The sequence below is a fragment of the Vipera berus genome (assembly GCF_964194415.1).
Source record: "Vipera berus genome assembly, chromosome: 1".
NCBI classification, from domain to species: domain Eukaryota; kingdom Metazoa; phylum Chordata; class Lepidosauria; order Squamata; family Viperidae; genus Vipera; species Vipera berus.
The window spans coordinates 165,342,491-165,369,977 of NC_138202.1; the positions used below are offsets into that span (position 1 = coordinate 165,342,491).

General features: G+C 39.2%; 1 protein-coding gene across 2 annotated transcripts in view; it reads right to left on the minus strand.

The window, feature by feature from the left end:
• The window catches only part of NCKAP1 (NCK associated protein 1), a 77,911-nt gene that overhangs the window by 23,312 nt on the left and 27,112 nt on the right, over positions 1-27,487 (minus strand). For both annotated transcript variants that reach the window (XR_014024621.1, XM_081313885.1), the window contains exons 6-16: positions 27,345-27,435; positions 22,265-22,402; positions 17,874-17,922; positions 15,534-15,690; positions 14,406-14,462; positions 13,366-13,462; positions 13,119-13,225; positions 9,667-9,799; positions 5,779-5,860; positions 4,735-4,793; positions 1,814-1,959 (exon numbers count right to left, since the gene is read on the minus strand). Coding sequence is in view for 1 of the 2 variants with exons in the window: in XM_081313885.1 (XP_081170011.1) it covers positions 1,814-1,959; positions 4,735-4,793; positions 5,779-5,860; positions 9,667-9,799; positions 13,119-13,225; positions 13,366-13,462; positions 14,406-14,462; positions 15,534-15,690; positions 17,874-17,922; positions 22,265-22,402; positions 27,345-27,435 (1,116 nt within the window). In the remaining variant the exon portion in view is untranslated. The remainder of the gene's footprint in view (positions 1-1,813; positions 1,960-4,734; positions 4,794-5,778; positions 5,861-9,666; positions 9,800-13,118; positions 13,226-13,365; positions 13,463-14,405; positions 14,463-15,533; positions 15,691-17,873; positions 17,923-22,264; positions 22,403-27,344; positions 27,436-27,487) is intronic.

Below are 27,487 nucleotides of genomic sequence, written 5' to 3' on the forward strand. Positions count from 1 at the left end.
ACTTTGTAATAATGCCGCTTGGGGTGTGTGTGAAAGCCCTAATAAGCAGGCATATACATAGAATGAAGGCTACTGCTAAGCTTGTAAGCCGCCCTGAGTCTTCGGAGAAGGGCGGGATAGAAATGGAATTAAAATAAAAAATAAAAAAAAATAAACAGTATAAAATATGCACCTAAGTGCATACATTTAACATACCAAAAATCATATCATACCATGTTTTCCCGAAAATAAGACCTACCCTGAAAATAAGCCCTAGCTTATTTTATATAACACCTACCCCAAAAATAAGCCTGGGTTTTGGGGCACGGCACACGCCTAAAAATCAAGCTAGTGTGGGGGTGGAGCTTACCATTGCAGCCGGGCCTCCCATGGATCGACACTTGCCTCATTGGCTCACTTCTTCTGCGGCCGAAGGAGCAGCTTCATTCTGCAGCTGAGAATGGAGTTCCGGCCTGCATTTTGCCATCAGAGGCCTTTCCGGAAGGCCTCTGCAGCCGAGAACCGAGCTATGGATTTATTCCCTAACTCGGTTATTGGTTGCACAGGCCTTTTGGAAATGCAGGCCGGAGCTCCATTCTCAGCTGCAGAATGAAGCTGCTCTTTCGGCTGCGAAAGAAGTGGGCCGGATGGGCGGGGCTGTCAGCGCTGCTGCCGCGAGATTAGTGGAAAAGACCTCCCCCTTGAAAATAAGACCTGGTGCCTCTTTTGGAGGCAAAAAATAAAAATAAAATAATGTAATAATATAAAAATAAAAAATAAGACTGGGTCTTATTTTCGGGAAAACATGGTATATTCTGTTTATACAATGCCTGAGACCATCTAAAGATTGAAATATGATGTAACATACGAGAGCTTCACAACATCACAAATTATTCTAATAAAAATTAGAGGAATAAATAAATTTAGAGCAATAATACATTACAACTGAATCAATCTCCACTTCAGAAGTTTCTGAAATAAGTCAATCTTGCCCTCTTGAAAGAAAAAAAGAGCAGAACAATCTTTTAAAAATTCAACCCAGAAGAATGTTTCTGAGTGGATTTTGATAAAACATAAAAGCAAAACAATGAAAAAGGGTATACCTGTGTCCCATGGCCTGTTTGGTATAGTGGTTAAGGCACTAGTCTAGAAATCGGGACATTTCAATTCTAGTCCTGGCTTAGGCCAAAGTCAGCTGGGAGACCTTAGGCCTGTCATTCTCACTCAACCCTATAACAAATCCAGTTTTAAAAAAATGCTGCCAAGAAAACTGCAAAGGGCAGTTTCCAGGAGTCAAAACTGATTGGATGGCACAATTTTCCCCCCTGTTGTTGTTGCACAGTACCACCAACCGCCAAACAGATGAATGGCATGCTGGCAGCAATGACCCAACTCTACACCCATCGCTAGCCTCGTCTTATGGCCTCCACACAAGATCTATTTCTTACCACCTTATATACCTGTCAACAGGTATATAAGCAATAGCATGGTGAAGAGGCTAGTTTAATCAACTAGATTAAACTGATACAATTTAATAAAATCAGTAGCTATATTCCTGCTCTTCTGTAGGCATCAAATGACTAAAATCCAGATTAAGTTGGTTCCCTTCCAATCTCTGAACTGAAATAGCTCATATGTATTAACAGTGCATTTCTATAATGTCTATTCAAAACTGTTCCATGGAATTCAGTGGGTCCTACACAACAATAAATTGCAATCTAATCGTGTTAACAGCAGACATTTTGAAGCATTTCTTAATTTATACCTTCTCTTTAGAGATGGGTGAGAAAACATTACAAATATCAAAAGTTCAGAATTAAATTAAATGACGTACCAAAATATAGAAAGATCTGATGTTTCAACCAACATTTCAACCAAAGAGTCTACCATTTTTGTGTGGAAAATGATTGTGTTCATCATTTTTCCAAGTTCTCTGTGGTCAGCAAGACTAAGCGAAGCCTTGGACACACTAGTATAAGCCTGTAAATATAAAAAACAAGGAAAATAAACAAAAGACGGATCCCAGGCTAAGACCTATTCCTTTGAGAGAATCTGTCACCATTTATATGGAAATATTTATGTAATAAAACTGAATGAAAAATAAAACAAAATATGCTTTCATTACCGTATATTTTGCTTAACTTGGGACAGGTCACTTTTATCAATCACCATTTAGAAAATTTCAAAATGCTCCTTAACAACTTTTTGTGTGTAAACAATTTTGTCTATTTTTAGAAAGGTAATTACAAATAAGCAAAACTGATAAGAGTCATTTGAGAATCTAGGAAGATGATTTTCCCAGTTACTTTTATATAACTGTTCAATCCAGAATTATGGAAGCTATTTATTTTCCTTATAAAAGAGCATTTATTGCTTAAATATTTTTTTATAAAGCTACTTGAGTGGGATGAAAGCCAAATCAGATCAAAATAGTAATGTGGCAATTAGCAATTAAGTAAATATTACTTGAAACAGTATGTTAAAAATTTTTAAGTTTGTTTATAGCCAAAAACCTCTTAAGTCCAAATGCAGAATTAAAATTTTAAGCATATTCTCCTGTAGCATTTGAAAAAAAATCCAACATTATATAAAAAAAGACCAGCATGTTCTTCCAACTCTTGTTCTTTGAACAACTGAGGAAAACCAGACTTTACACATTATCTTAAAAAACAACTTCCAAGAAAAACTGATTTGGGTTTAACAATGGGATCTTTCCAGAAGGATACTCTTGAGGTATGCACAATATATTCATCAAGAACAGGCGGGATAACCTTCTAAACTGATTTGGCTATTCAACTGTTATTACAGATCTCTATTTGTAACACCTTATTTTACATTTCTTCAAATAACCTGGTGCTACCTGGCGCTCTTGCTTTAAACAAGAGCCACATCGAAGGTTTATTTTATGAAAAGGCTTGTGCTCCAGATTAAGATGACTGTGTTTTAGAACTTCTAGAAAATATGTCAAAAGACATACCCAATGCTCCAAAGACTGAAGCTAGACAGTTAGAAAAGTGTCACTAGCTTGCTATGTTACATGAAAATAAATGAATGGTTCATACGTGGCTTATTTGATGCAAACCAAAGCTTGTTCTGCCCAGATACAGCTAGCACGAGAAATGACAAAATTGGAAGCAGCTGTGAAGACTACTGTCTTTAGGACCGCTGGGTAGCCAACAGTGCGGGAGGGGGAGAGGGGAACCGTTTGAATCCACAGGTGTGTCTTCTCATCGTGAGAGCTGAAGAGTTGTTTTGGCAAACTAAAGTTTCTTCTCATAACAATTACCAGAAGATGTACTGGACAATGTGATATGTACTGTCAGAGATGGGAGGGAGAGTTTTCCACTTTTAACTGCTTCCCGCCATTGCTTCAGAGCTAGCTTTTACTTCAGAACTTGCCGGATTGTTTATTGCTTAATAAAGTTAACATTGGAGTTCATCATGTCTCTGGTGTTTTGCTTGGTTGGGCTTATTCAGCTGGAATTTGACAGCAGTTCTGCCAATTGACCAGTCTCTACAATGCCTTGCCAGAATAGCTTGTACTTTCACTGAAACCCACTCCAGAGAATCAATGTTTGATTTAATAGCATCCTACTTCCTGACATCAAAGCAGTTTAAAAAAAAATCTAATTTGAGCATTGCTCTTAAAGCCTATATATTGGACTACCCTGAGCTCTTTCCAGCATGTCCAATAAGAATCAATGAAACCATACAGGGAAGTTATGCCAACACAAATCAATGTAATGCCCTGTAACAGCAATAAATATGGGAAAACTACAACGTAGGTGGAGAAAAATAACATTTGCTTGCTTGTCAGCAAACCAATTCATGTCTAAGATTAACAAAGGGCTTTTTGTTTTAAAGGCATGAGTTATTGCAATATAAAACATATCCTATGCTTATGAGATGATTAATTAATCATGGACACACTGATTTGTTTCATCATAAAAGACATGGAACGAAGTATACAAATGCCTATTAAAATCTGGGCATATTTCACCTCTAAACCAAGGTATAATTTGATTGAATCAGATCAAAGTTGTGTATTGTGTTATACTTTTTTAACTGCAGATTTTTGAATATACTTAAAAATTAACAACTCAAAATCAATGGAATCTTTGAGAAACTATCTTTCCCATCACTAGGCAGAGCCCATGTAAACAATCTTAGGTTTTTATATTTTGCTTTCTAACTATGTGAATGGTATAGTATGTTTTATCCTCACATTATGAATATGATTATATGAAACAACATAGTAGGCAACTTCTAAAAACATTTCTATTTAGGAATGATCAGTTGGAAAAATTCTAGATCTACGCCTGTTATTGTTAATTTGTATATTATTTTGTTCCAACTAACCAAACACATATGCAAATTATTCCATGCATGAGAACATGTAGCAAATGTACTTTTTACTAGCAGAGCAAAATGGCAGCTTTAATCATTTAAGTTCATTTATTATTATTTAGTAAATACACTTAAAAATTATTGGCTTGACTGAAAATTATTAGAGCAGAAAAAAAGCAAAACACTTTAGAGCAGGGGTCCCCAAACCCCAGTCCATGGACCGGTACTGGGCCATGTCATGCCAGCAACCGGTCCACACAAACAAGCAAAGCCCCATCTGCAAGATGCAGGTAGCACACAAAACTACACACCCTCTGGTCCGCAGAAAAACCTTCCTCCACGGAACCGGTCCCTGGTGCCCAAAAGGTTGGGGACCTCTGCTCTAGAGTACAAGAAAATAATTCTTACCTGTAATCTAAACCAATCAAGCCTCATTCCTCTGAAGTCAAATACCTCTCCATCTTCAACTGCACCATAGAAGGAAATGAAAAATCAACTCTGTAGCACACTTTTAATGCACAATGAAGATAATCCCTCAATTTGTAAAATGTATTTAATATCAGAATTTTGCTGATTATTTTTAGACCTATGCAAAGCTCTCTATATTCTCTAAATAAAACTCAGTTTATATAACTAACTGAAATTTGAACTGAGGAAATCTAAGTTTCAACATCTTATTATTCTTATCAGATAATTGTCCTGTGAAACACTGCTAGTCAAAATGTTCAGGGAGACCTAAGTTATATTGGTAATTTTCCATAGAGTTCTTAGTTTCTGAAAATACTTTGCAAGGAATCTTCTCAATTTAGCATCTGTGCCAACTGTACCTGCACTGGACATTACACAGTCTACAGTAAACTGAAGAGATCAAGCAAAGGCAAAGATAATGCCACATTAGCTTTCAAGAGTAGGGTTATCTAGAAGAAGATGAGTTTATATTTGAAAATGAAAGACTGACAGCTCAGTTTCTGACAGTGGGCAGTTGCTTTAAAAAAAACACATGCAGGAAAGAAAAGAATGACACTTATTGTTCAAAGACACTTATTCACTTGGTTAAAACAGCTGCATGAAACATATACCTCTCTATATATTTGTATGTACAACGTTATTCAGAATGATAAAAAGCAGGAACCAGCACTTGCAAGCAAGAACACTTCCACTATTATAGGTGTCCCCGAATAAATAAATAAATAAGATATACTAAAGGTCCAAACCTCACAATGTTGTTTGTAAATATTAAGATCTTGCGACATATGGATATCTCACAAGATTTCTATTCTTCTGCCACTGTCTGGTATAAGGGAGTAGCTTTTAATGAGGAACGAAGATTATGGAACTCAACGAAACCATACTCCTTTTAAACCCTTTAATCTCATTCTCTCTCTTTCACTCACTCACTCACTTACTCACTAACACACACACACACACACACACACACACACACACACTTACCTTGTTTCACACTCAAGGAAGTCATAGTGTTTACAAAAGAGGACATAATGATGGATTCATCTTCAGGGCACACCGAAAGATTCTAAATATTAAAATGTATAAAGGGAACAAGTTACAACATTAGTTAATTCTGTAATCAATCACTAACTGCAAGTAACCACAAAAGGGAATTCTTTATATGTACACACAAACACACTCACTTACAAACTCTATATCACATCACCACCAGATGGATTTGTAGCTGGCTGACAAACCGCACTCAACAAATAGTCCTCAATGGAACTACATCCACATGGAGAGAAGTAAGCAGTGGAGTACCAGAAGGCTCTGACTTAGGCCCCGTAGTCTTCAAAATCTTCATCAATGACTTAGATGAGGGAATAGAAGGGGAACTCATCAAATTTGCAGATGACAGTAAACTGGCAGGAATAGCCAACACCCTATAAGACAACCTCAGGATCCAAAAAGATCTTGACAAACTTGAACAATGGGCCCTATCCAACAAAATGAGTTTTAATGTGGAAAAAAGCAAAATTTTACATTTAGGCAAGAAAAATCAAAGATATAAGTGCAGATTAGGCGAGACCTGGCTCAAAAACAGTAACTATGAGAGGGATCTCGGAGTCCTAGTAGATGATCACTTGACTATGAGCCAGCAGTGTACAGCAGTAGCTAAAAAAGCTAATACACACCTGGGTTGTATAAAAAGAGGCACAGAATCAAGATCATACGAAGAATTAGTACTGCTTTATAAAACCCAGGCAATACTGCAACCAAATTTGATCACCATACTACACCATATTGAAAAAAAGTTCAAAGGAGAGCAACTAAGATGATCAAAGGCCTGGAGTCTAAAACATGCGAAGAACAGGTGTAGGACTTGGATTTGGCTAGTCTAAAAAAAAAAAAAAAAGAAGAAATAGGGGTGACATGATAGCAGTATTCCAGTATTTGAGGGGCTGCCACAAAGAAGAGGGGGTCACATTATTCTCCAAAGCACCAGAGGGAACGACAAGAAACAATGGTTGGGCTCAGAATTTTCAAGAAGTTATAACAATGGATACTTGGGAAAAGATCTGGGTTAGAAATGTAAAATTTACACAGGCCCAAAATTTAAGAGAGAATTTTTATAAAATGTTTTATAGGTGGCACTTAGATCCTAAAAAATTAGCAAGTATGTATCCGAACTGCCAGCCCAAATGTTGGAGGTGTGGTTGTGAGGATGCAACGTATTTTCATATATGGTGGACTTGTAAAAAGGTTAAAGCTTTTTGGATTAAAATATGGTGGAATATGCAAAAGATATTTAAGAAAAGGATAAAGTTCTCTCCGCAATTGTTTTTATTGGGTATTATTACAGATACCACTGTTATAGATATTAAGTTGATGTTGAATTTAATTCGGCAGCGAGACTTTTAGTAGCGCAATATTGGAAGAAGGAAGAACTGCCGACTATAGAAGAATGGACTTTAAAAGTTTCTAACTTGGCGGAAATGGCAAAGATCTCAGCGTATTTGAAAGACCAATTGCAACAGAGATACATTGTGGAATGGAGGAGATGGATTGATTATATTCAGAATAAATATGGGACTAAAAAGTTTCACTTAGCATTTGAATAAGTAGCGGATTTATATGATGTATAACTAGTTAGTAGTTATTTTACTAAGAGTTAAAGTGTGATAGAATTTAATATTTTATTGTTGTTTGCATATTTTAGATTATGTTTGTTTGTATTTTTATACCCTGTATTCAGCTCTGGGAAGTCGGGGAGGTGGGAGGAGAGGGAGGAGAGGGGTTGGGGAGAGGGGTGGGGGAGGAGGGGGTTGTTTGTATTCAAAAATCTATTGTAAAACTTTTCAATTAAAAAAAAGAAACAATGGTTGGAAACTGATCAGAGAGAAGCAACCTGGAATTAAGGAGAAAGTTCCTAACAGTGAGGACAATTAACCAGTGGAATTAGGTTGCCTTCAGACATCCTGGGCCCTCCATCACTGGAGGTTTTTAAGAAGAGACTGGACAGTCACTTGTCTGAGATGGTATAGGTTCTCCTGCTTCAGCAGGGGGCTGGACTAGAAGACCTCCAAGGTCCCTTCCAGCTGTATTGTATTGTACTGTATTGATAAAGAGGTGCTTTGAAACCTATGAAAGTGTGGATTTAACAAGTGCCTGCAATTCTTTAAAGCAATGACTTCTTTTCCTGGGATTGTTTAGTTGCCTTCTGCTTTAAACTGATGTAGGAAGGCTGTTGTTCACATTCCCACAAAATCCAAGCACTGAATCTAAAGTGCCAATACACACACACACACACACACACACACACACACACACACACACACAGAGAGAGAGAGAGAGAGAGAGAGAGAGAGAGAGAGAGAGAGAGAGAGAGACGTTAGGAAGTTTTCCTTCCCCATTACTTGCATCCCTTGCCAGATATATATGTAGATAAACTCTAAGTGGTGTTGACAGTATATAAAGTCTGATGCATGCAATCTATATATAAAAGAGTTAGGGTGAGTAATAATAAGGAGAGTATATCATTTTATAGACAGTATTAAAAAAAATAAAATCAACCCATAGTATTTAATCTGAAATCTGTTCTTAATGTTGTTTCATGGCTATCAGGCTACAATAATTACAAAGTACAACAAAAAATGAACTATATATTTAACACTCCCCCCCCCTAACTATATAAATCTAAGAGGTTATTGATGAAAGCAGGAAAACTAGTGATTTTAATTAAAGATATTTGACTTTTACAAGTCAAATGCTGACATCCAGGGATAGTCAACCTAACAGTTAATATCAAATGTTTTAGAAAACTTGTCTTAACCAGGCTATGTAGAGCTGAAATGCATGGAAGTTCAGGTTATGGAAGAGGACTTCCTTCTGAGTCATATAAATGACTTATTTTTTATAAATACCTATCTATATATGTATATTGTATAATTACAACCTAATTATCTGAAGGACCATCTCTCTTTTTTTTGGAAGCTATCCAAACATTAGATATGGGGAAAAGACATTCTAAAAATGCCACTGATGACCAAGGTTCACACATAAGAGTACTCTAAAAGGGACGGAGGCTTCCTCACAGTTCCATGGAACGTATTTCCTGTTTAGTTGCGCAGTCACGACCCATTTCTTTCCCCAGGTTTTTCTTAATTAATGCGAGTGGCCATTTTCAACACACATTTTTAACTTTTTGTCTACAGTTTGTTGTTCAGTTTCTGTTACCATCTCAACAACCCAGCTAAGTACATAAATCAAATAAAAATAAATAAATATTCAAAACTTACTAAACTACACTAATAAAAGAGGGGAGAGAGGCACTAGTTGCTTACTTTAATGTTTTCACTTCTGCTGTGAGGTCCTCACAGTCCTTTTCCTTATGAGAAGAAACTTCACCTTTATTATATGCATCTATGGTTTAAAATGTAAGCACACGGATAACTTATTTTCCTTTCTGAACAGCTCAGGGGTAGGCAACCTCCGCTCTTTTATGACTCATGGACTTCAACTCCCAGAATTCCTGAGCCAGCATATCTGGCTCAGGAATTCTGGGAGTTGAAGTCCATGAGTCATAAAAGAGCGGAGGTTGCCTACCCCTGGCCTAATGAATCTTTGATGAAGGACAAGTGTTGAGCCCCATCTAGTGGACACTGGAAAAAGTGACTTATTGTAAATAAAGCAATTTTGTCCTTCCAGACAAAATATGGACACCTTAAAAATGTTTTTGTCACTAGTGCATCTTTTTATGGTGACTAACAGGAAACATAGACTTTTACACTGACTTTAAACAGGAATTTCAACAACAAAAAAAGCACAACAGTATTTAATCCAACTCTTGTACATTTTATCAGATTTCATGGCAAAATCTTCACCACTCACCTGTACAAGTTCATTTAAAACAACTGCATCAAAACCTGATAGATACTGAACATAGTATCTCTGCATCACCGGGCCATATTTTCGTACGTGTGCTCTAAGCTCTTCCATGTAGAAAATCAGTTCTGCTATGTGCCTGAAGGAACAGAACAAAGCAGGTGGCTGACAAGTGGGTGGAAAAAACCCCCCTGTAAATCTGTAGTGAGTGAGGAAAAAACCAACAGCTCGACTTTTTTGCTTTTAACTTATATTGTTTTCACTGAGGCAGAATTTTAAAGGGAAGAGAATTAAACAGGGTACCTCATGGAAAGAATACATGAAAGTCTCTCTTCATGCAAATGTAGAAGAGCAGGCAGAGCTGAGAGGGCGGAGTTAAATGCGCCATAAATTTAGAACTCTTGTGTTGGCACAAAAGCTCTAACTCCAGCTCCCCCTTGAATTCCATGGACCCTTAGCACCAATTTAGTGCTGACTAGATTCTTGAATATACACTTCACTAATTCAACTATGCTGCAATCTTGATTTTTTACGCCTGACAGCAAACATTTTATGTTTGTCCCAGTTACATAATTAAGAGGAAACATATTAAAAAAGTACGCTTGAAAGACAGGGGGAGAGGGGACAAATGGAAGGGATGAATCATCTAGCAAGCTTGTCTTCTAGCTGAATGGGAAGGAAGATGTAAGGGGCCCAAGGAGAGGGAAGGCCACCAGTGATGCTATGGTCTCTTGAGATGTAGACCCTTTTCCTGTGGCCTTTGGAAACCCGCCTGGGATTGATTTCCTGCCAGTTTCAGATGTAAAACACGTGAAAACTGTATAAGGTAAAGGTTCCCCCGCACATGCGTGCTAGTCGTTTCTGACACTAGAGGCCGGTGCTCATCTCCATTTCAAAGCTGAAGAGCCAGCGCTTGTCCGAAGACATCTCCGTGGTCAAGAGGCCGGCATGACTAGACGCCAAAGGCGCACGGAACGCTGTTACCTTCCCACCGTAGTGGTCCCTATTTTTCTACTTGCATTTTTACGTGCTTTCGAACTGCTAGGTTGGCAGAAGCTGGGACGAGTAACAGGCGCTCACTCTGTTACGCGGCACTCGGGATTCGACCCGCCAAACTGCCGACCATCTGATCGACAAGCTCAGCATCCTAACCCACTGAGCCACCGCGTCCCTGAAAACTGTATAATAAACCTCAAAAAGGGCCCCACCCACAAACAAATTTGTGCTGTGGTTCCACCCGTTTGGAAGAATGCAGTCTCTTAAAATGTTGCTCTTGACAACTAAAAGGTTGCACACTTCTGCTACAGAGAAGAGACAGAGGGGAAGGGTTAAAATGTTCCTGCTTTAACAGGCACACAGAGATGGAGGTCTGAAACAAAACCTCTATGATAAATGAGACATTTACTGAACTATTGGCCTTCGATTAAAAACAAGGGCATACATCCAAGAGCACTGCAGGGACTACTCCCATACAATGAGTCTTGCCTTTTGAAAGAAGCTGATGGATAAGGTCCATAAGGTCCTGTCAGCCTAGTCCAGTGATGGCGAACCTTTTAGAGACCAAACTGCAACCCAAAACCCACTTATGTATCATCATGTGCCTGGTGGGCATGGCTGCGGTGGTAACAGCAGACTGGGTGGGACTGAAAAGTTTAATCAATTCCAACTTTGTGAGATCTTTTTTTTTTTCCCCCACGAGAAGTTGAAAATGATTGATTGATTGATGGAATTTTTTTTTTTTGCACACGGCGGCGGAGGCCTAAAGCGAAGTGTTTTTATAAAACACAGCTGAAGGCCTAGGACTGGGGCAATGGCGCGTGTGCCCACAGAGAGGGCTCTGCGTGCCACCTGTGGCACTCGTGCCATAGGTCTGCCACCACAGCCCTAGTCTAAGGGACAAAGAGTGGCACACTTTCCACAGAATTTTGATAAAAAATTCAAAGATTGACTTATCTATGGATGGGCTTATTCGTGAATAAATACAGTATGCGTTGCAAAAAGAAAACAATCTGTGATGATGGAAATTATACTATAAAATGAATACATGCGTGTGCGCACACACTTCATTAACTTTATGTATAACGTGTTCAGTGAAGCTTTTGTTTGTGGCTGACCTATCACATTTCACAACAGAACAAACTGGTTTTGAGATCTAATGTAGTTTTAAAGATTGGCTTACAGCACAACAATCCATGTATGTGAATTAATCGACATAAATATTTTAAATCTCTTTAGGATACTCAGAACATTTTTGAGAGCTTTTCATTTGAGAGATATTGGAACATTCTTTGCACTGACTCACCCGGTGTGCATTAGTACAGTATGCATCGTATTTATATTTATATTATTTATTTACATCTCATCTTATTTCTAATACATAAAATTAAATTAATTAAAATTATTAATACATTATTCTCAAAGTCCTCTCAGTATCCTTCTCACTGCAATAATACAGTAAAGATTTGCTGATGGGAACATGTTTCAGATTCCACCTTAGTTATCTATGTGGTGATAGCAGAGAAAATAATAACAGAACTACTAAATATCTTAATTAATATGATCTTTTCTGTTAGGGCCCCATTACTTTCTTGTCTGTTTGCTTTTTATAGAGAAATTAATGCTTTTGGGGAAACTAATGAAAGGCCCCGTCCAGTTTCATTTTAATTAATACAATGTTGTTTTCAATTTCCATCTTATCTCGTTTTTATTTTTCAATTTTCTAAAAATTGCTGGTAGTCAATATTTTAAATTAATGAAACATTTGTATTGTAATCTAGTTTTCATACAGTGCAGTAGTGCAGTTCCCTATGTAATACTGGTATGGCACATATTCAAATCATCATGCCATATAAATCCTGCCTTATAAACCTTGAAATACAACTTTCAATCAACACGCACAACCAGGTTTTGATATAATTTCATATTTACAACGACCCCTCAGCAGCTATGATATAGAGGACATTTATTTACTCTATCAAGAGATAAAAGCTGTCTAGGATCATGGTATATAAGTGGTAAAGGTAAAAGTTCCCCCGCACATGCGTGCTAGTCGTTTCTGACTCTAGGGGGCGGTGCTCATCTCCGTTTCAAAGCCGAAGAGCCAGCGCTTGTCCGAGGACGTCTCCGTGGTCATGTGGCCGGTATGACTAGACGCCAAAGGCGCACGGAACGCTGTTACCTTCCCACCTTAGTGGTCCCTATTTTTCTACTTGCATTTTTATGTGCTTTCAAACTGCTAGGTTGGCAGAAGCTGGGACGAGTAACAGGAGCTCACTCTGTTACGTGGCAATCGGGATTCGACCCGCCAAACTGCCAACCTTCTGATCGACAAGCTCAGCATCCTAACCCACTGAGCCGCTGCGTAAGCAGTACCCAGTATCAAAAGGCAAACGAATCATAAGCTGCCAAGAAACATGACCCTGCACCCCCCCCCCCAGTTATTCTAGCTATTGCCTTACTTATCTATGAAATCATCCGTGCTTTTCTTAGGCATATTATCTGCATGTCGAAGCAGCCAAATAATTTCATCACGAGCAAAGGATAGTGCCATAAATACAAACAGGGCCTGAAAAGAGAGACATTTATTAATGTGATTCATTTCTAAAGAAGGTGCGCATATCAAATTGAATTGTCCAGAATGACGAAGCAACAGAATTAGTAATTCTGAAAGAAAACATTTCTTTACCGGTAGCATCATTTATTTACCTTGGGACCTAAGAGTCCTGGCTGATCTGACAGGACAGTGGCTAGCTCTTTTAGTGCAGACCGTAAAAACTTGCGCCGTTCTCTGTGCATTGAACCGCTGTTTGAAAAATACAATTACCAATATATTACATTTCAGAAATAAATCTCAAGTTGTTTGGGAGTCTCTGGTCTACTGAGAATTCATATAATTCCGCAGTCTAATTATTTTTATGTTAAAGCCTACTATTAATAAACACTACTTTTAATGTTTTTTTACAGTCAGTGTTCTAGAATTGTTTAACATCTACTTTGTAATTCTGCACTTAAAGCATTTTAACAAAAATATACAATTCAAGAACAGATCAACTATGAAAGAAAGCATAGAGTGAGTTGCATGATAGAAAACATATACCGGTACTTGGATTCAACAATCCAGCTGAGAAAGCCAGAGGATAATTGTGTTCACTCACAAAGAGACATGTCAATATTCTCCCCCATGAAATAAATTCAACAAAAGAAAACATTCCCCCACCCCACCCCAAACTAACATTTCTGAATTGTGTGGTTCTGCAGCTTCAAGAAGGGGAAAGGAGAAAAAAAAATCAGAATGGCCTTCACTTTGTGAAATAGGATCTAAATCTATCTCCTAACTTTATTGATACAGCTATAAAATTTAGATGAGTATGAATACATACTGAGTATGAAAGAGCCTTGGTGGAGCAGTGGGCTAATGCCTCCTTAAGTAACACCAGCTGCCTGCAATTAGTGCAGGTTCGCATCCCACCAGGCTCAAGGTTGACTCAGCCTTCCATCCTTCCGAGGTAGGTAAAATGAGGACCCAGATTGTTGGGGGCAATTAAGCTGACTTTGTAATAATGCCGCTTGGGGTGTGTGTGTGTGAAAGCCCTAATAAGCAGGCATATACATAGAATGAAGGCTACTGCTAAGCTTGTAAGCCGCCCTGAGTCTTCGGAGAAGGGCGGGATATAAATGGAATTAAAATAAACAATAAAATAAATAATTAACAGCCTTCTAAAACTGTTACTTTGTAGTACACTTACGCATGTGATACAGCAGCCTCCTTGCACTCTCTTATGTCATTTATACGCTTGTTATAGCTGCAAATATAAATAAAATGTGTAAACAGTGGTGTAAATTTTCGGTGACTCTAGTTACAAAAGACAAGGAAATCTTCATTTACTTTCCTCAAAGCTCAAAGCCTTATTTATTTAATATATATAAATCCAATATAAACATAGAAAAAATAGAAATAGAAAAAGTCTTATGTATCTTTTTTTTTGCAGAAGCAGAAGGCAAGCAATAAGAACATTTTAAATTAAGATTTAATTTAGATGTTAAATAACTCCAACTCATGCCTACTGTTTCTAGAGGCCTTTGTTTTTTGATTCTCATAATGCTTTTGGTTTTTTCCTTTATCAGAATATTTACCCTAGCAGGCAATTCTCTTTTGGCTTTTCTCAGGACATCAACTGGCAACTTTCCAGGCATTACTTCAAGATATATCCAATTCTTCTTGCATAATAGAAACCATGTCTGTCTGTCTATCTGCCGGTCTTATTTAATTTTTTCAATTTCAGAAACAGTTTTCAGCTTAGAAAGAAAAGGATGATCTTTAAAAATATAGCCCAAAAACCTTCTGGGAGGACTAGACGAACCCCCTTCTAGATATGATCAATGAAACATTTATATGCTTCAATAATTATCAAATTAAATATGTACTAGTAATTCAACATGTCTTTCTTCAGGTTCAATGCTATGAATACTGTAAATTTAAAGTAAAATCAAAGCTATTAATGAACATTGAAACATGTACCTGAGACTTCAATAGATCTAATTCTCTCTGGTCCTAAAGGATACGGTGGACATATTTCTCTGATCTTCCCTTCTAATTTCATGAGTGTTGAATCTGTTAATACTACTAACAGATATTCGTATTATGGACCCTAATTAAACTTAAGTTCTAAAATAACTTTAAAGGCAACCTTAGCTTCATCTTAACAAGACTTGACCAGAAACATCTGAGTATGATAAAGCTACAAATGTGTGGGGTGAGGTGGAAGATAACAGATGCTGCTGTTTCTACCAATCTCTTAGTGATGAATTATCTAGATTTTCTTCTATTTTTTTTTATCATACCTCAATCATCATAATTTTTTTAAAAAACATACCCTCTTATGTTCACAAACAAATCTTCAGCAGCTTTATGAATATGAAAAACTTCATCCCGAAAGAGTGCCAAGCAAGAGCTGCTTTGAAGAGCAAGTTTCCAAAGGGTCAAAGCTGTTGTGTCATTATTCAGGATTCCATGGCACAAAATAAATCCAACTTTAAGATGAGGGAAAGAAATTCACGAAGTTATAAAAATAATTATTAAGAATTGAAGCAAAATACTAAGATTCAAATCCATTACATTCTACCCACAAAAATAAAATAAAATAGATCATGCATATTTTTGATTGTATCCAATTAAATATGTCTTCAACCTGCCTGATCTTAAGATACAATTGTTTTAACATCCCTGTATAGTTTAAAACAGACATGTCAAACTTGCGACGTCACATAACGTCGCGCAATGTATCGGGACGGTTTTGCCATTGCCAGCAATGGGGTGAGCGTGGCTTCCGGATGATGCGTCCGGCCCACAGGCCAGCAATTTGACACCCCTAGTTTAAAATAATCACTGTCCAGTCCTCACTTAATGACCACTCATTCAGTGATCATTTGAAATTACAACAGCTCCGAATGAGGAAAACAAGCATTCCCATGATCCTGTGATCACAATGCAGATACTTGGCAAATGGCTCACAATTATGACGTTGCAGCATTTTTTTTGGTTGTGCGATTACCATTTGTAACATTCACTGCTAACTTCTGACAAGCAATCAGGAGGCCACAAATGGCAATCACAAAAGTGTGGGCAACCAATGGGATTGTTGCAGCTGACACTATTAATAGGCCTGGTCAGATGACATCATGCCTTACGACCACTTTGTTTGGCAATGGAATTCCTGCTCCCAATTACAATCTTTAAGCGAGGACTACCTTTTAATGTTTTTATTGTTTTAAAAAGGTTGCTAGTATTTTTAATTGTAATTCTTTTTAAATTGTAAGACATCCAGAGTCATTGACTGAGATGGGCAGTCATAGAAATTGAATGAATAAATAAATAAATATCTATACAGAACATACAAAATGACTTTTCACCATCTGTGTTCCCCTAGAGCCGTTCCACCCAATCTGAATCCCAACAGTACCTGGTGACTCCCATTGTTTTATGGAACAAAAGGGTAACAGCATACGACAAGCAACCATATGATCCATGGTTAATTAAAGTTATATTAAAATGTAATCAAATTAATTTTTTATCGGGGCTTTGTCCACTTTTGAGAGCCTAGCAACACCAGATGCAAAAAGGTTTTTTATTCTGTCTCCAAAGAATAAACTTCCTACCTCGCTCTCCCTCCTTCTGGCTTGTCTCTCCAGAAAAGAGAAACTAAAATCTTCTTCCCCTGGTCAATCTCCTCTTCCCCTTTAAAAATCCCTCCCCAAGAGCCCCACCCCACTCCCAGCCTCTGCGGGGGCCTCTGGAGCTCCCAACCTCTCTGCTGAATCCTCAGAGTTCTGGCAAAGCCTCCCAGCCAGCGCTGATCCCCCCCCCAATTCCCCTCTCCGTTACACTTCCTTTCTTCCTTCTCTCCTTCTCATCTCTTTCCTTCCTCCACGCTCAGGAAGGGGTGATGGGAGGGGGAGAGATTGCCAGTGCTGCCATGTTGCTGCCGGTCTTGCTATCCCGCGTGGGGGTGTGTGTGTCTGTCCCAGTGAAAGGAAAGCCTCATGGCTGCAAGGCTGGAAGTGCTGGTGGGGGTGAGGGTTGGTGCTGATCTACAACCTGGTTGCGTCCATCAAAGCCAGAACGCACTCAGCCTAAGATCCACTGGAATCAGTAAGGAGCTGCCTTGCCACCTCTGCCCCGCACCCCGAGTGTGCGCACAGCAGACAGCCAGCGCTGGCGTCCCGGGTAAAGTCAGCATGCGTGACAAGACAGCCAGCAGGGACACTGGACTCTGCTTGCGCACGCACGCAGGGGGCGGGGCTGCCCCGTGGATTTAACGCTGAGCGCGTTCTGGCTTTGATGGATGCAATCAGGTTGTAGATCAGCACCTGGTCAGCCTGGGCCGGGCCGGGCCGGGCCGGGCCGAGGTGCAGCAGGCCAGTCCTTTGCTCTTTTCAGAGCAGGTCCCCGAGCCGGATGGAATCACATGTCGGGCCGCATCTGGGCCGCGGGCTTTGTGTTTGACATGTCTGGTCTAAAACATCAGCTTAAGATGAAAAGTTGTTTAGCATCATTTTATGCCACTAGACTAAAAAATTATGGTCAAAGCCATGAATATTTTGGGGTAGAGAATAGCACAATTGTTCTATTCTCTCAACAATTTCTTACATATTGATACTGTGACATCACGATAAAGAACTTTAATTGCGAGCAAATCAGTAAAATTTAAACTTACAAATTATCCATTTTTCCATTGTATCCAGAGAGAGATATTCACATGGCATCTGTTTAAAAAAGTAAATTTTAATCACCAATGGAAAACAGCAATCTAGTTAATATAAGATTTATTTTCATCTAACATCTACTTACATTTGAAATAAAAGCAATCTTTCAGGAAAATATAATGTACAGATATTTCAGGATTATAAAAATGGTTTAAATTGTATTTTTCAATACAGATAAAGCTAAAACGGCTTAAATATCATGTCTGTTACAGTTACTTAGTTCTGGACTGGCAGGTTCAAAATGCAGTGTCAGGACAGTTTAGCTACAATTCTGCAAGGCAGTGGGAAGGGAGGAAGGTGTTCAGTTTAATAGAAGCGCAGATGTTGTTATGATCTAACAATTACATATAAATACACTCTTGACTTCTTCTGATTTGTCCTGAAATATACTTCTCCTTAGAATTGTGAAGACCATTAAGATTGAATTGAGACTTATTATTCAATTTTGGCTCAGAGACATACTTTCTATCCTGTATTTAGAGATGAGTTAACTTTTCTTTGTGATGATTCTCATGGAAGCCCCTCGGGAAAATTTAATGGCTTCATCATCACAAATTTGCCAACTGCGATGATAGCCGCAGGCATAATTCTAATAGATCAGTGCTGTCCAACGAAGCATAACTAAATATACTTATTGCATATATAAACACAGTATGTAGGATATGTGGAATGAAAAAAAATTAAGCAAGCTCTATTTATAGCCTAACAATTTGTTATTTACTTCGATTCTGTAATTTAAAATTTTAACATCCACAACATAAAAATTACAATTCTATGCTTAATGGCCCAAGTGTAATCTGACTTGCAATAAAATTAATAAAGAGAACTAGAGACAGAAGCTTGTATGAGAAAGTCAGCTTAATTCGGTGATGCCATTATGATAAGGTTGAATAAAATTCATTCATGATGTAAAACTATACTGGGGAAAAACCTCCCCCCCTCATAATTATACAACACAGAGATCCTCTACTAATAGGGGACATTCAAAAACAATACTTCTTTACATAATGACTGGTTAAAATATGGAAAATTCACTGCTATCTGACAATTGGACTTTCTTGACTTTTTTTTTTAAAAAAAAAACATTTCACTTCTCATCCAAGAAGCTACTTCAGATCTTTGATGAGACGAATCATTTTTTAAAAAAAAAACTAAAACAAAAACAAAAAAAGAAAGAAAGTCCAGTTGCCTTTTGGAAAAGCATCCTTAGTCAACCAGGACCTCAAAGATTGAGACTCTCCACAGACATTCACCACCATCTGATTTGGTGATATTCATTGATTTACATGGTTTTTAAAAAGGGACTGGACAATATTATTTTTGGGCAGGGTTATCCATGCCTACTAACATTGGTAGCAGAATTTGATAGGTTCGGGTATATAATAATAATAATAATAATAATAATAATAATAATAATAATAATAATAATAATAATAATAATAATAATGATGATGTTGGAAGGGACCTTGGAGGTCATCTAGTCCAACCCCCTGCTCAGGCAGGAAACCTTATACCATTTCAGGCAAATGGCTGTCCAGTCTCTTCTTAAAAACCTCCAGTGTTGGAGCATTCACCACCTCTGGAGGCAGGTTGTTCCACTGGTTAATTGTTCTAACTGTCAGGAAGTTTCTCCTTAGTTCTAGGTTGCTTCTCTCCTTGACTAGTTTCCATCCGTTGCTTCTTGTCCTGCTTTCATGTGCTTTGGAGAATAGCTTGACTCCCTCTTCTTTGTGGCAGCCCCTGAGATACTGGAACACTGCTATCATGTCACCCCTCACCCTTCTCTTCATTAAACTACACATACCCAATTCCAGCAACCGTTCCCTATAATAATATGTCCTGAACTAAAGACAGTAGAAGAGAATTCTCTTGCCAGCGTTCCAATTGAAAGCCTTCAGAATGCTTTTATATTGGAACAGACAGACTTCCAGTTGGTCAGTAGATTGCTTTTTAATTTACGTATGGGAAAAATCACTAATGTAGAAAATTAATTAATGTACACACAGCATTGATAATAATTTGTTTGTATCGATTTAATCCCCATTGTACTACCTTGCAGTGTTTGGGGCGGCTAAATATTCCCAGATACCAGACCACTATATTAACTGGGTTAATATAAGATTCCCCCATCTAAGTTAAAAGAGCAATGCGTAGTTTATGATTTAGCATGCCATTATCTCAGCCAGTATTTTAAGCTTTTAAATCCATCCATCATCACATTTCTCAATTGCCCATCTCCCCCAATGAGGGACTCTGGGCACTGTACAATAAAACGTTAAAATACATACAAAAGAGTAAATATAAACGTTAAAAATGTTAAGAGGAGACAAGAGATTAAAGCTAGTTAAGAGGAGAAGGGAGGGTTTTCCGGGACTGAACAGCCTCATGGCTGCATGCTCCCCTGGGCTCCCCAAATGAAGCCGCAGAAGCATGACGTATTAAATTTATATAGTTATTTGTTTGGATAGAAGATGTTAAGCAAATACAGTCATGGCCGAAATTGTTGGCACCCCAGAAATTTTTCCAGAAAATCAAGTATTTCTCACAGAAAAGTATTGCAGGAACACATGTTTTGCTATACACAGGTTTATTCCCTTTGTGTGTATTGGAACACAACAAAAAAGGGAGGAAAAAAAGCAAATTGGACATAATGTCAAACTAAACTCCAAAAATGGGCTGGACAAAATTATTGGCACCCTTAACTTAATATTTGGTTGCACACCCTTTGGAAAAAATAACTGAAATCAGTCACTTCCTATAACCATCAATAAGCTTCTTACACCTCTCACCCAGAATTTTGGACCACTCTTCCTTTGCAAACTGCTCCAGGTCTCTCTTATTGGAAGGGCACCTTTTCCCAACAGCCATTTTAAGATCTCTCCACAGGTGTTCAATGGGATTCAGATCTGGACTCATTGCTGGCCACTTCAGAACTCTCCAGCGCTTTCTTGCCATCCATTTCTGGGTGCTTTTTGACGTATGTTTGGGGTCATTGTCCTGCTGGAAGACCCAAGATCTCGGATGCAAACCCAGCTTTCTGACACTGGGCTCTACAGTGCGACCCAAAATTCTTTGGTAATCCTCAGATTTCATGATGCCTTGCACACATTCAAGGCACCCAGTGCCAGAGGCAGCAAAACAACCCCAAAACATCATTGAATCTCCACCATATTTCACTGTAGGTACTGTGTTCTTTTCTTTGTAGGCCTCATTTCGTTTTCAGTAAACAGTAGAATGATGTGCTTTACCAAAAAGCTCTATCTTGGTCTCATCTGTCCACAAGACGTTTTCCCAGAAGGATTTTTGCTTACTCAAGTACATTTTAGCAAACTGTAATCTTGCTTTTTTATGTCTCTGTGTCAGCAGTGGGGTCCTCCTGGGTCTCCTGCCATAGCGTTTCATTTCATTTAAATGTCGACGGATAGTTCGCGCTGACACTGATGCTCCCTGAGCCTGCAGGACAGCTTGCATTCCTTTGGAACTTGTTTGGGGCTGCTTATTCACCATCCGGACTATCCTGCGTTGCAACCTTTCATCAATTTTTCTCTTCCGTCCACAACCAGGGAGATTAGCTACAGTGCCATGGGTTGCAAACTTCTTGATAATGTTGCACACTGTGGACAAAGGCAAATCTAGATCTCTGGAGATGGACTTGTAACCTTGAGATTGTTGATATTTGTCCACAATTTTGGTTCTCAAGTCCTCAGACAGTTCTCCTCTTTCTGTTGTCCATGCTTAGAGTGGCACACACAGACACACAATGCAAAGACTAAGTGAACTTCTCTCCTTTTTATCTGCTTTCAGGTGTGATGTTTACATTGCCCACACCTGTTACTTGCCCCAGGTGGGTTTAAAGGAGCATCACATGCTTGAAACAATCTTATTTATCCACAATTTTGAAAGGGTGCCAATAATTTTGTCCAGCCCATTTTTGGAGTTTTGTTTGACATTATGTCCAATTTGCTTTTTTTCCTCCCTTTTTTTGTTGTGTTCCAATACACACAAAGGGAATAAACCTGTGTATAGCAAAACATGTGTTCCTGCAATACTTTTCTGTGAGAAATACTTGATTTTCTGGAAAAATTTCAGGGGTGCCAACAATTTCGGCTATGACTGTACATCATTTAACTTATGTTAACCTACATTTAGGCATAATACATGAACTCAAAAAAAAAGCTGAATTCAGAGGATGACCGATGCTGGTGGATGAGAGTTCACCATTCTTGTTCCCACCCATCATCAGAACTGCCCCTCCCCTACGGCATGAGGACGTATCAAAGAGGGAAGGGATTTCTGGTTTCAAGGCATAAGTGTAATGCAGATCAATCGAAGAGTGACGTACTGTGTCTGACTGTGCAGGATTAAGCATTGTGCTGGGAGCACTGATGAGGCTCAAGAGCTGGGCATTTCTCCACTGATCAGCTGAAAGGTTCCGACGAGGGTAGACCATTTGAAGTGAGATTAGGGCATCTGAAAGAGCCTAGAGCACAAATTAATCATAAATCAAGACATACATTTTAAAAAGGGATCATTAATAAAAAAAAACATTCGAATCTAGTGTCGCGGTACTTTCAAACACCCAATGTTACTACTCGTGTTTCAGAAATTCATAGCAGAACTTGAACGCTGACTCCAATTTGCCTGCTACAAAGTAGCATGTAAAATACACCCTGCTGTTTTTAAGTGCCTGTACATCCAGAGAACCAACAAGCTAAGCCTGGATCAAAACAGCTGTGATGGGAAACAGTAAATTCTCATTCTATCTCTGGCTGAAAAACAAACAAACAAACAAAAAAACCTATTACTTCTTGCTATTTATTACCAAGGCTTATACATCAGTCCAAAAGTAATTGACTCTAAATGGCTTACACTTGCATATTCTGTAACCAGATTAAAAACAAATAAAATACACTCAATCACCTCATATGCAAAGAGCCAAAATCCAATTAAAACAGATATTCCTCCTGCAGGAAAGAGAGAGACTCAAAACACACCAGCTTCTGTAGCCTTCTTGAAAAGCCATATATATATTAGCTTACTAAAATACCAAGTGGGTTGGGGGCTAATCAGATTTTGAGGGGGAGGAGAGAAACACAGCTCACCCCCACAGCCCTTGCAATGAAAGAATAATCAGTTCACAAGTCTCGGCATCTTATTGAACAAGCACACACCACAGGGAGGATGTGTTCTCTAAACATTCAGCTGCCGAATTGTGAAGCATTTTAAGGTACTTTGAATTGCACTGGCAGCCATCCCATGCAGCTCTGAAAGAACAGGCACTGGATAATGGGCAATCAAGTGGCATTCATAACTAGCTGAGCTCTTGCGTTTTGGACTGCCTCTACTACCTAGGTACCTTTAAGGGCATGTAAAGTGCATTGCACTACCGCAGTTGAAAAGTAGCCAAGGCACCTTAACTATGAGGAGGACTTGATTCGGAAAAGGCCATATAACCAGCACACAAGATGAGAAGGCCCTCCTCACTACAGCTACCTCTTGTTCTTCAAGTCAAATCAGTAAATCTAGGACCAGCGGTCTTCAAAAACCTGGCCGCTTTAAGACTTGTGGACTTCAATTCCCAGAATTCCTCAGCCAGCCATGCTGGCTGAGGAATTCTTGGAATTGGTGTCCACAAGTCTTAAAGCGGCCAAGTTTGGAGACCTCTGATCTGGGAGGAACTGCAGATGATGAAACAGCTCAGCTATCCAGAACTAAAGAAAGAATAAACAGATGGATTCTGGACCCCAAAGCCATTCCACCTTTCTGGAACCGAGCCTGCTTTTTCGCCATCTAGACATTAATAACTTCCAGGCCCTAGATCAGGATTCCAATTGGCAGGGGTGGTGATGGGGTAACATTCAACTGAGAATCTTGTGTCAGCTCCATACGGTAGAACAGACAAAAAAGATTGTAACAGTGTCAGCTCCAGTGGCATTCCACAACAGAACGCCCTAGGCCAGGGGTCAGCAACCTGAAACAGTGAAAGAGCCACTCGGAACCGGTTCCCTCACAAAAGGAAAAACTGGGAGCCGCAAAAAAATGTGTGCGCATGTGTGTACATGCGCACATGCGCAGAACAGGGTTTGACTGAAGAGTGGAGCCAAGGCGAGATATGCACCTACCCTGCATATTTGAATTGATTGAACTTTTTTAGTCCCACTTTTTTTTTGGGACTGCACATGGCAGAGGACTGGGAGCCGCAGGAGACGGCTGAAAGAGCCGCATGCGGCTCCGGAGCCGCAGGTTGCAGACCTGTGCCCTAGGCCTTGACTTCTTCCACCACTATTGATCGGAATTGTCCCCTTAGGAAAAAAGATCACTAAGTATTCTCAACCCTCAGACACACTGCAGTGTGATACCATAAGGCCACTGAGAGATCAAACCAAATTGTGAGGGTTGCGCTCCCCCTATCTCAGTCTTGCCACAGCTCACTAACAAGGGAGATCAATGTGATCTTCAAACCATATCCAAGCATGAAACAGCCCCAAAAGTGTCCAAATAATATTTTTTTTCTCCAGGCCCCTCTGCAACTGCAGGCCTAACTTCTCAACAATCTAAACCGGTGTTTTGAGCTGTACTGCATTAAATTATGTATGAAGAATGTAGTAAGTAGATAAAAAGAGCCAACTGGAGACACAAGAGCGACGTTGTACACCTGACATAACTTAATTGTAGCACTAAACCTATCTGCACATTGAATTTGTCTATCTGTACCTCCCTGGAGGCTTTCACCAACTAGGAAAGGAAAGAATCTAAGGTTCTGATGCCAAAGTTGGTGCCACAGAAAATTGAATCAATTTCCTCAGATCCTGGCTCAAACTCATATCACATAACGCGTAATTCTGGTCACTTCTATAGTATTTGTGTAGCACACCTGCAACTTTCAACTAATCTGAGTGATTTTATTTCCCAATTCTCATAGCAGCCCCCCCCCCAAATGCTCTTCTGACCGCTTTCTGGCCTTTTTGAACTGGACATCTGGGTGGCAATCCATACAATAAGAGTGGAGACATACTATCATTTTGCCACTCTTACAGCCACATTGTAGGCTTGAACCTATGTTCTTACCAATGTTTGATCAGATTCACTCTTGGCTTTTTGTCAGCATTGCTCTATGCATCTCTCCAGCCCATTCACCTGTTGGAGCTCCTCAGTAAACATAATATTTCCCCTAGATCAGGGGTGTCAAACTGCCGGCCCAAGGATCGGACGCGTCACGAGGAAACCGCATCCACCCTATTGCCGGCAATGGGGAAAAAGTTCCGATACGTCACGTGATGTCACATGATGTTGTGAGTTTGACATGTCTGCCCTAGATCAACTGACAAGGAGAGGCCACTCAGGTACAATCCTGACTGAGGCTGCAGTTGTTTCCATAGTAAATAACCAAGGCCTCTCCACAACTGTCTTTCAGGGCTTCAATAAATTATCCAAGAAACCAGATGATCCATTAGACATCTGAGGCAGACCAAATGAATAGACCTATTCACCCTGCAAAGATTGGTAGTACTAGTTAACTCCATAGCAATCAAAGAGTAGTTCTGTCTATACCAAAGGACAGTTAATATCCTACATCCTCAATTCATACTGCATCTGCTCTGAGACACAAATGAAATCTAGGAGAGAGCCCGACTGCTTCCACTGCCTAGGACAGGGGTGTCAAACTCAAGTTCATTGAGGGCCGCAGCAGCATTGCGGTTGCCCTCAGGGGGCCGGGTGGGTATGGCCAGGGTGGGCGTGGCCTACTGGGTGGGCGTGGCTAGAGTGCATATGGCCTACTGGGTGGGCATGGCCAGCTCTACATTGTTGGCATCAAGGGTGCCTATGGGGGCCTGGGCAGGAGTGGGAGAGATCTGAGGGTCTCTGGCAGAAGGAGGGTCTCTGGGCCAGGGCCAAGGCAGTGGGGGCCGTTCCCTCACTGTTTCCAGGATGGCTTCGCGGGCCGCATGAAACCACTTCGCGGGCCGGATCCGGCCCCCGGGCCTTGTGTTTGACATGTCTGGCCTAGGATGACCTATTAAGGTACCAGGAGCAATCAGAACCAAATGGTTCACCTATTCAATCCTCTGCTCTCTCCAGGTCAGTAACTCATTCTTCTTGTACTCCACCAACATCTTTGGTTACCTTACCCTGTCCAGTACTCCAAGCCAGGGCTTGGCATCACACAACTCCCAAATCTCACTTAACATCTCTGTTCCATCACAAGTACACTTCTATTTACTTTCATTACCTTTTACTGTTCCTTTTTCCTAAGCTACTTCTTGAAGCCAGTTTTTTTTTAAAAAAAAGCAGAGAGCTTTTTAAAATACTGACAAATGGTGACAGATATTAGAAGCTTTAAAAGCCATTTGGTTACTGGCTAACACGATTATATCACCTTGTTCATAAATTGTTTACTATAAATTCAATCTAAATATATAGTAGAGAATCTTTAACAGAGCTTTATAGAACGCAGGGAAAGTGAGTTTTATTTCCCTTTTGTCTTATAGGGTTTTTTGTTTGTTTGTTTTAATCCCATTTATATCCCGCCCTTCTCTGAAGACTCAGGGCGGCTTACAATCTAAAGCACAAATCAATGTGCTTAGCAATAGCCTTCATTCTATGTATATGTCTGCTTATTAGGGCCCCCCCAAGCGGCATTATTACAAAGTCAGCTTATTGCCCCCAACAATCTGGGTCCTCATTTTACCTACCTCGGAAGGATGGAAGGCTGACTCAACCTTGAGCCTGGTGGGACTCGAACCTGCACTAATTGCAGGCAGCTGGTGTTACTTAAGGAGGCATTAGCCCACTGCTCCACCAAGGCTCCATAGTTCCTTCAAGATTCATTCTATTAACTCTGATTAATTTAAACATTCCTTTTCACATGCTTGCAAATGAATACGATTGCCATGCATATTTGCATGCAGTAAGAAAGTGAAATTATGAATGTTATATTTTTACCAGAATGTAAAATTCTTCCTTAATGGGACTACTGCAAGCATAGTCAAAGCTGAAAACTCTGTGTCCCAAAGTATTAAATATAATTCTTTATATATATATTACATTTTTGAGAATACTGAGAAACTGTGGTAAGCATATATGATACCAAAAGGGATAATGAATGTTAAAATATTGAATTAGATGACTATGAAATGTTGGTTATATTCCAAGACTTAATAAGTGACTGAACAATATCTCACTATACAAATTCAGAAGTCAGGGAAAAAGCATAAATAAATCACAATAATATAGCAATTTACAAATTTTGCTTACAAGAGAAAGATAAAAAGTTTTTATCTATTTATGCAACTAGCCTAATTAACAATCTAATTATTTTAAAACCATTAATGAAAATAGTGACAGGCACATTATAAAGCACTTAACTGAATTTTAAAAATACATACACACTCATTTCAACAAATAGAAAAATTCACACCTACTTTACTGTGTGGTACAAATTCTTCCATCATTTTCTTCAATGGATTCTCATAATCCACAATCATCTGGCCAAGACGTGGGTACTCTCTATCACTGAAAGCAAAAGAAGAATTGAGCGTAAAAATACTTGTGGAAAATGAACGAG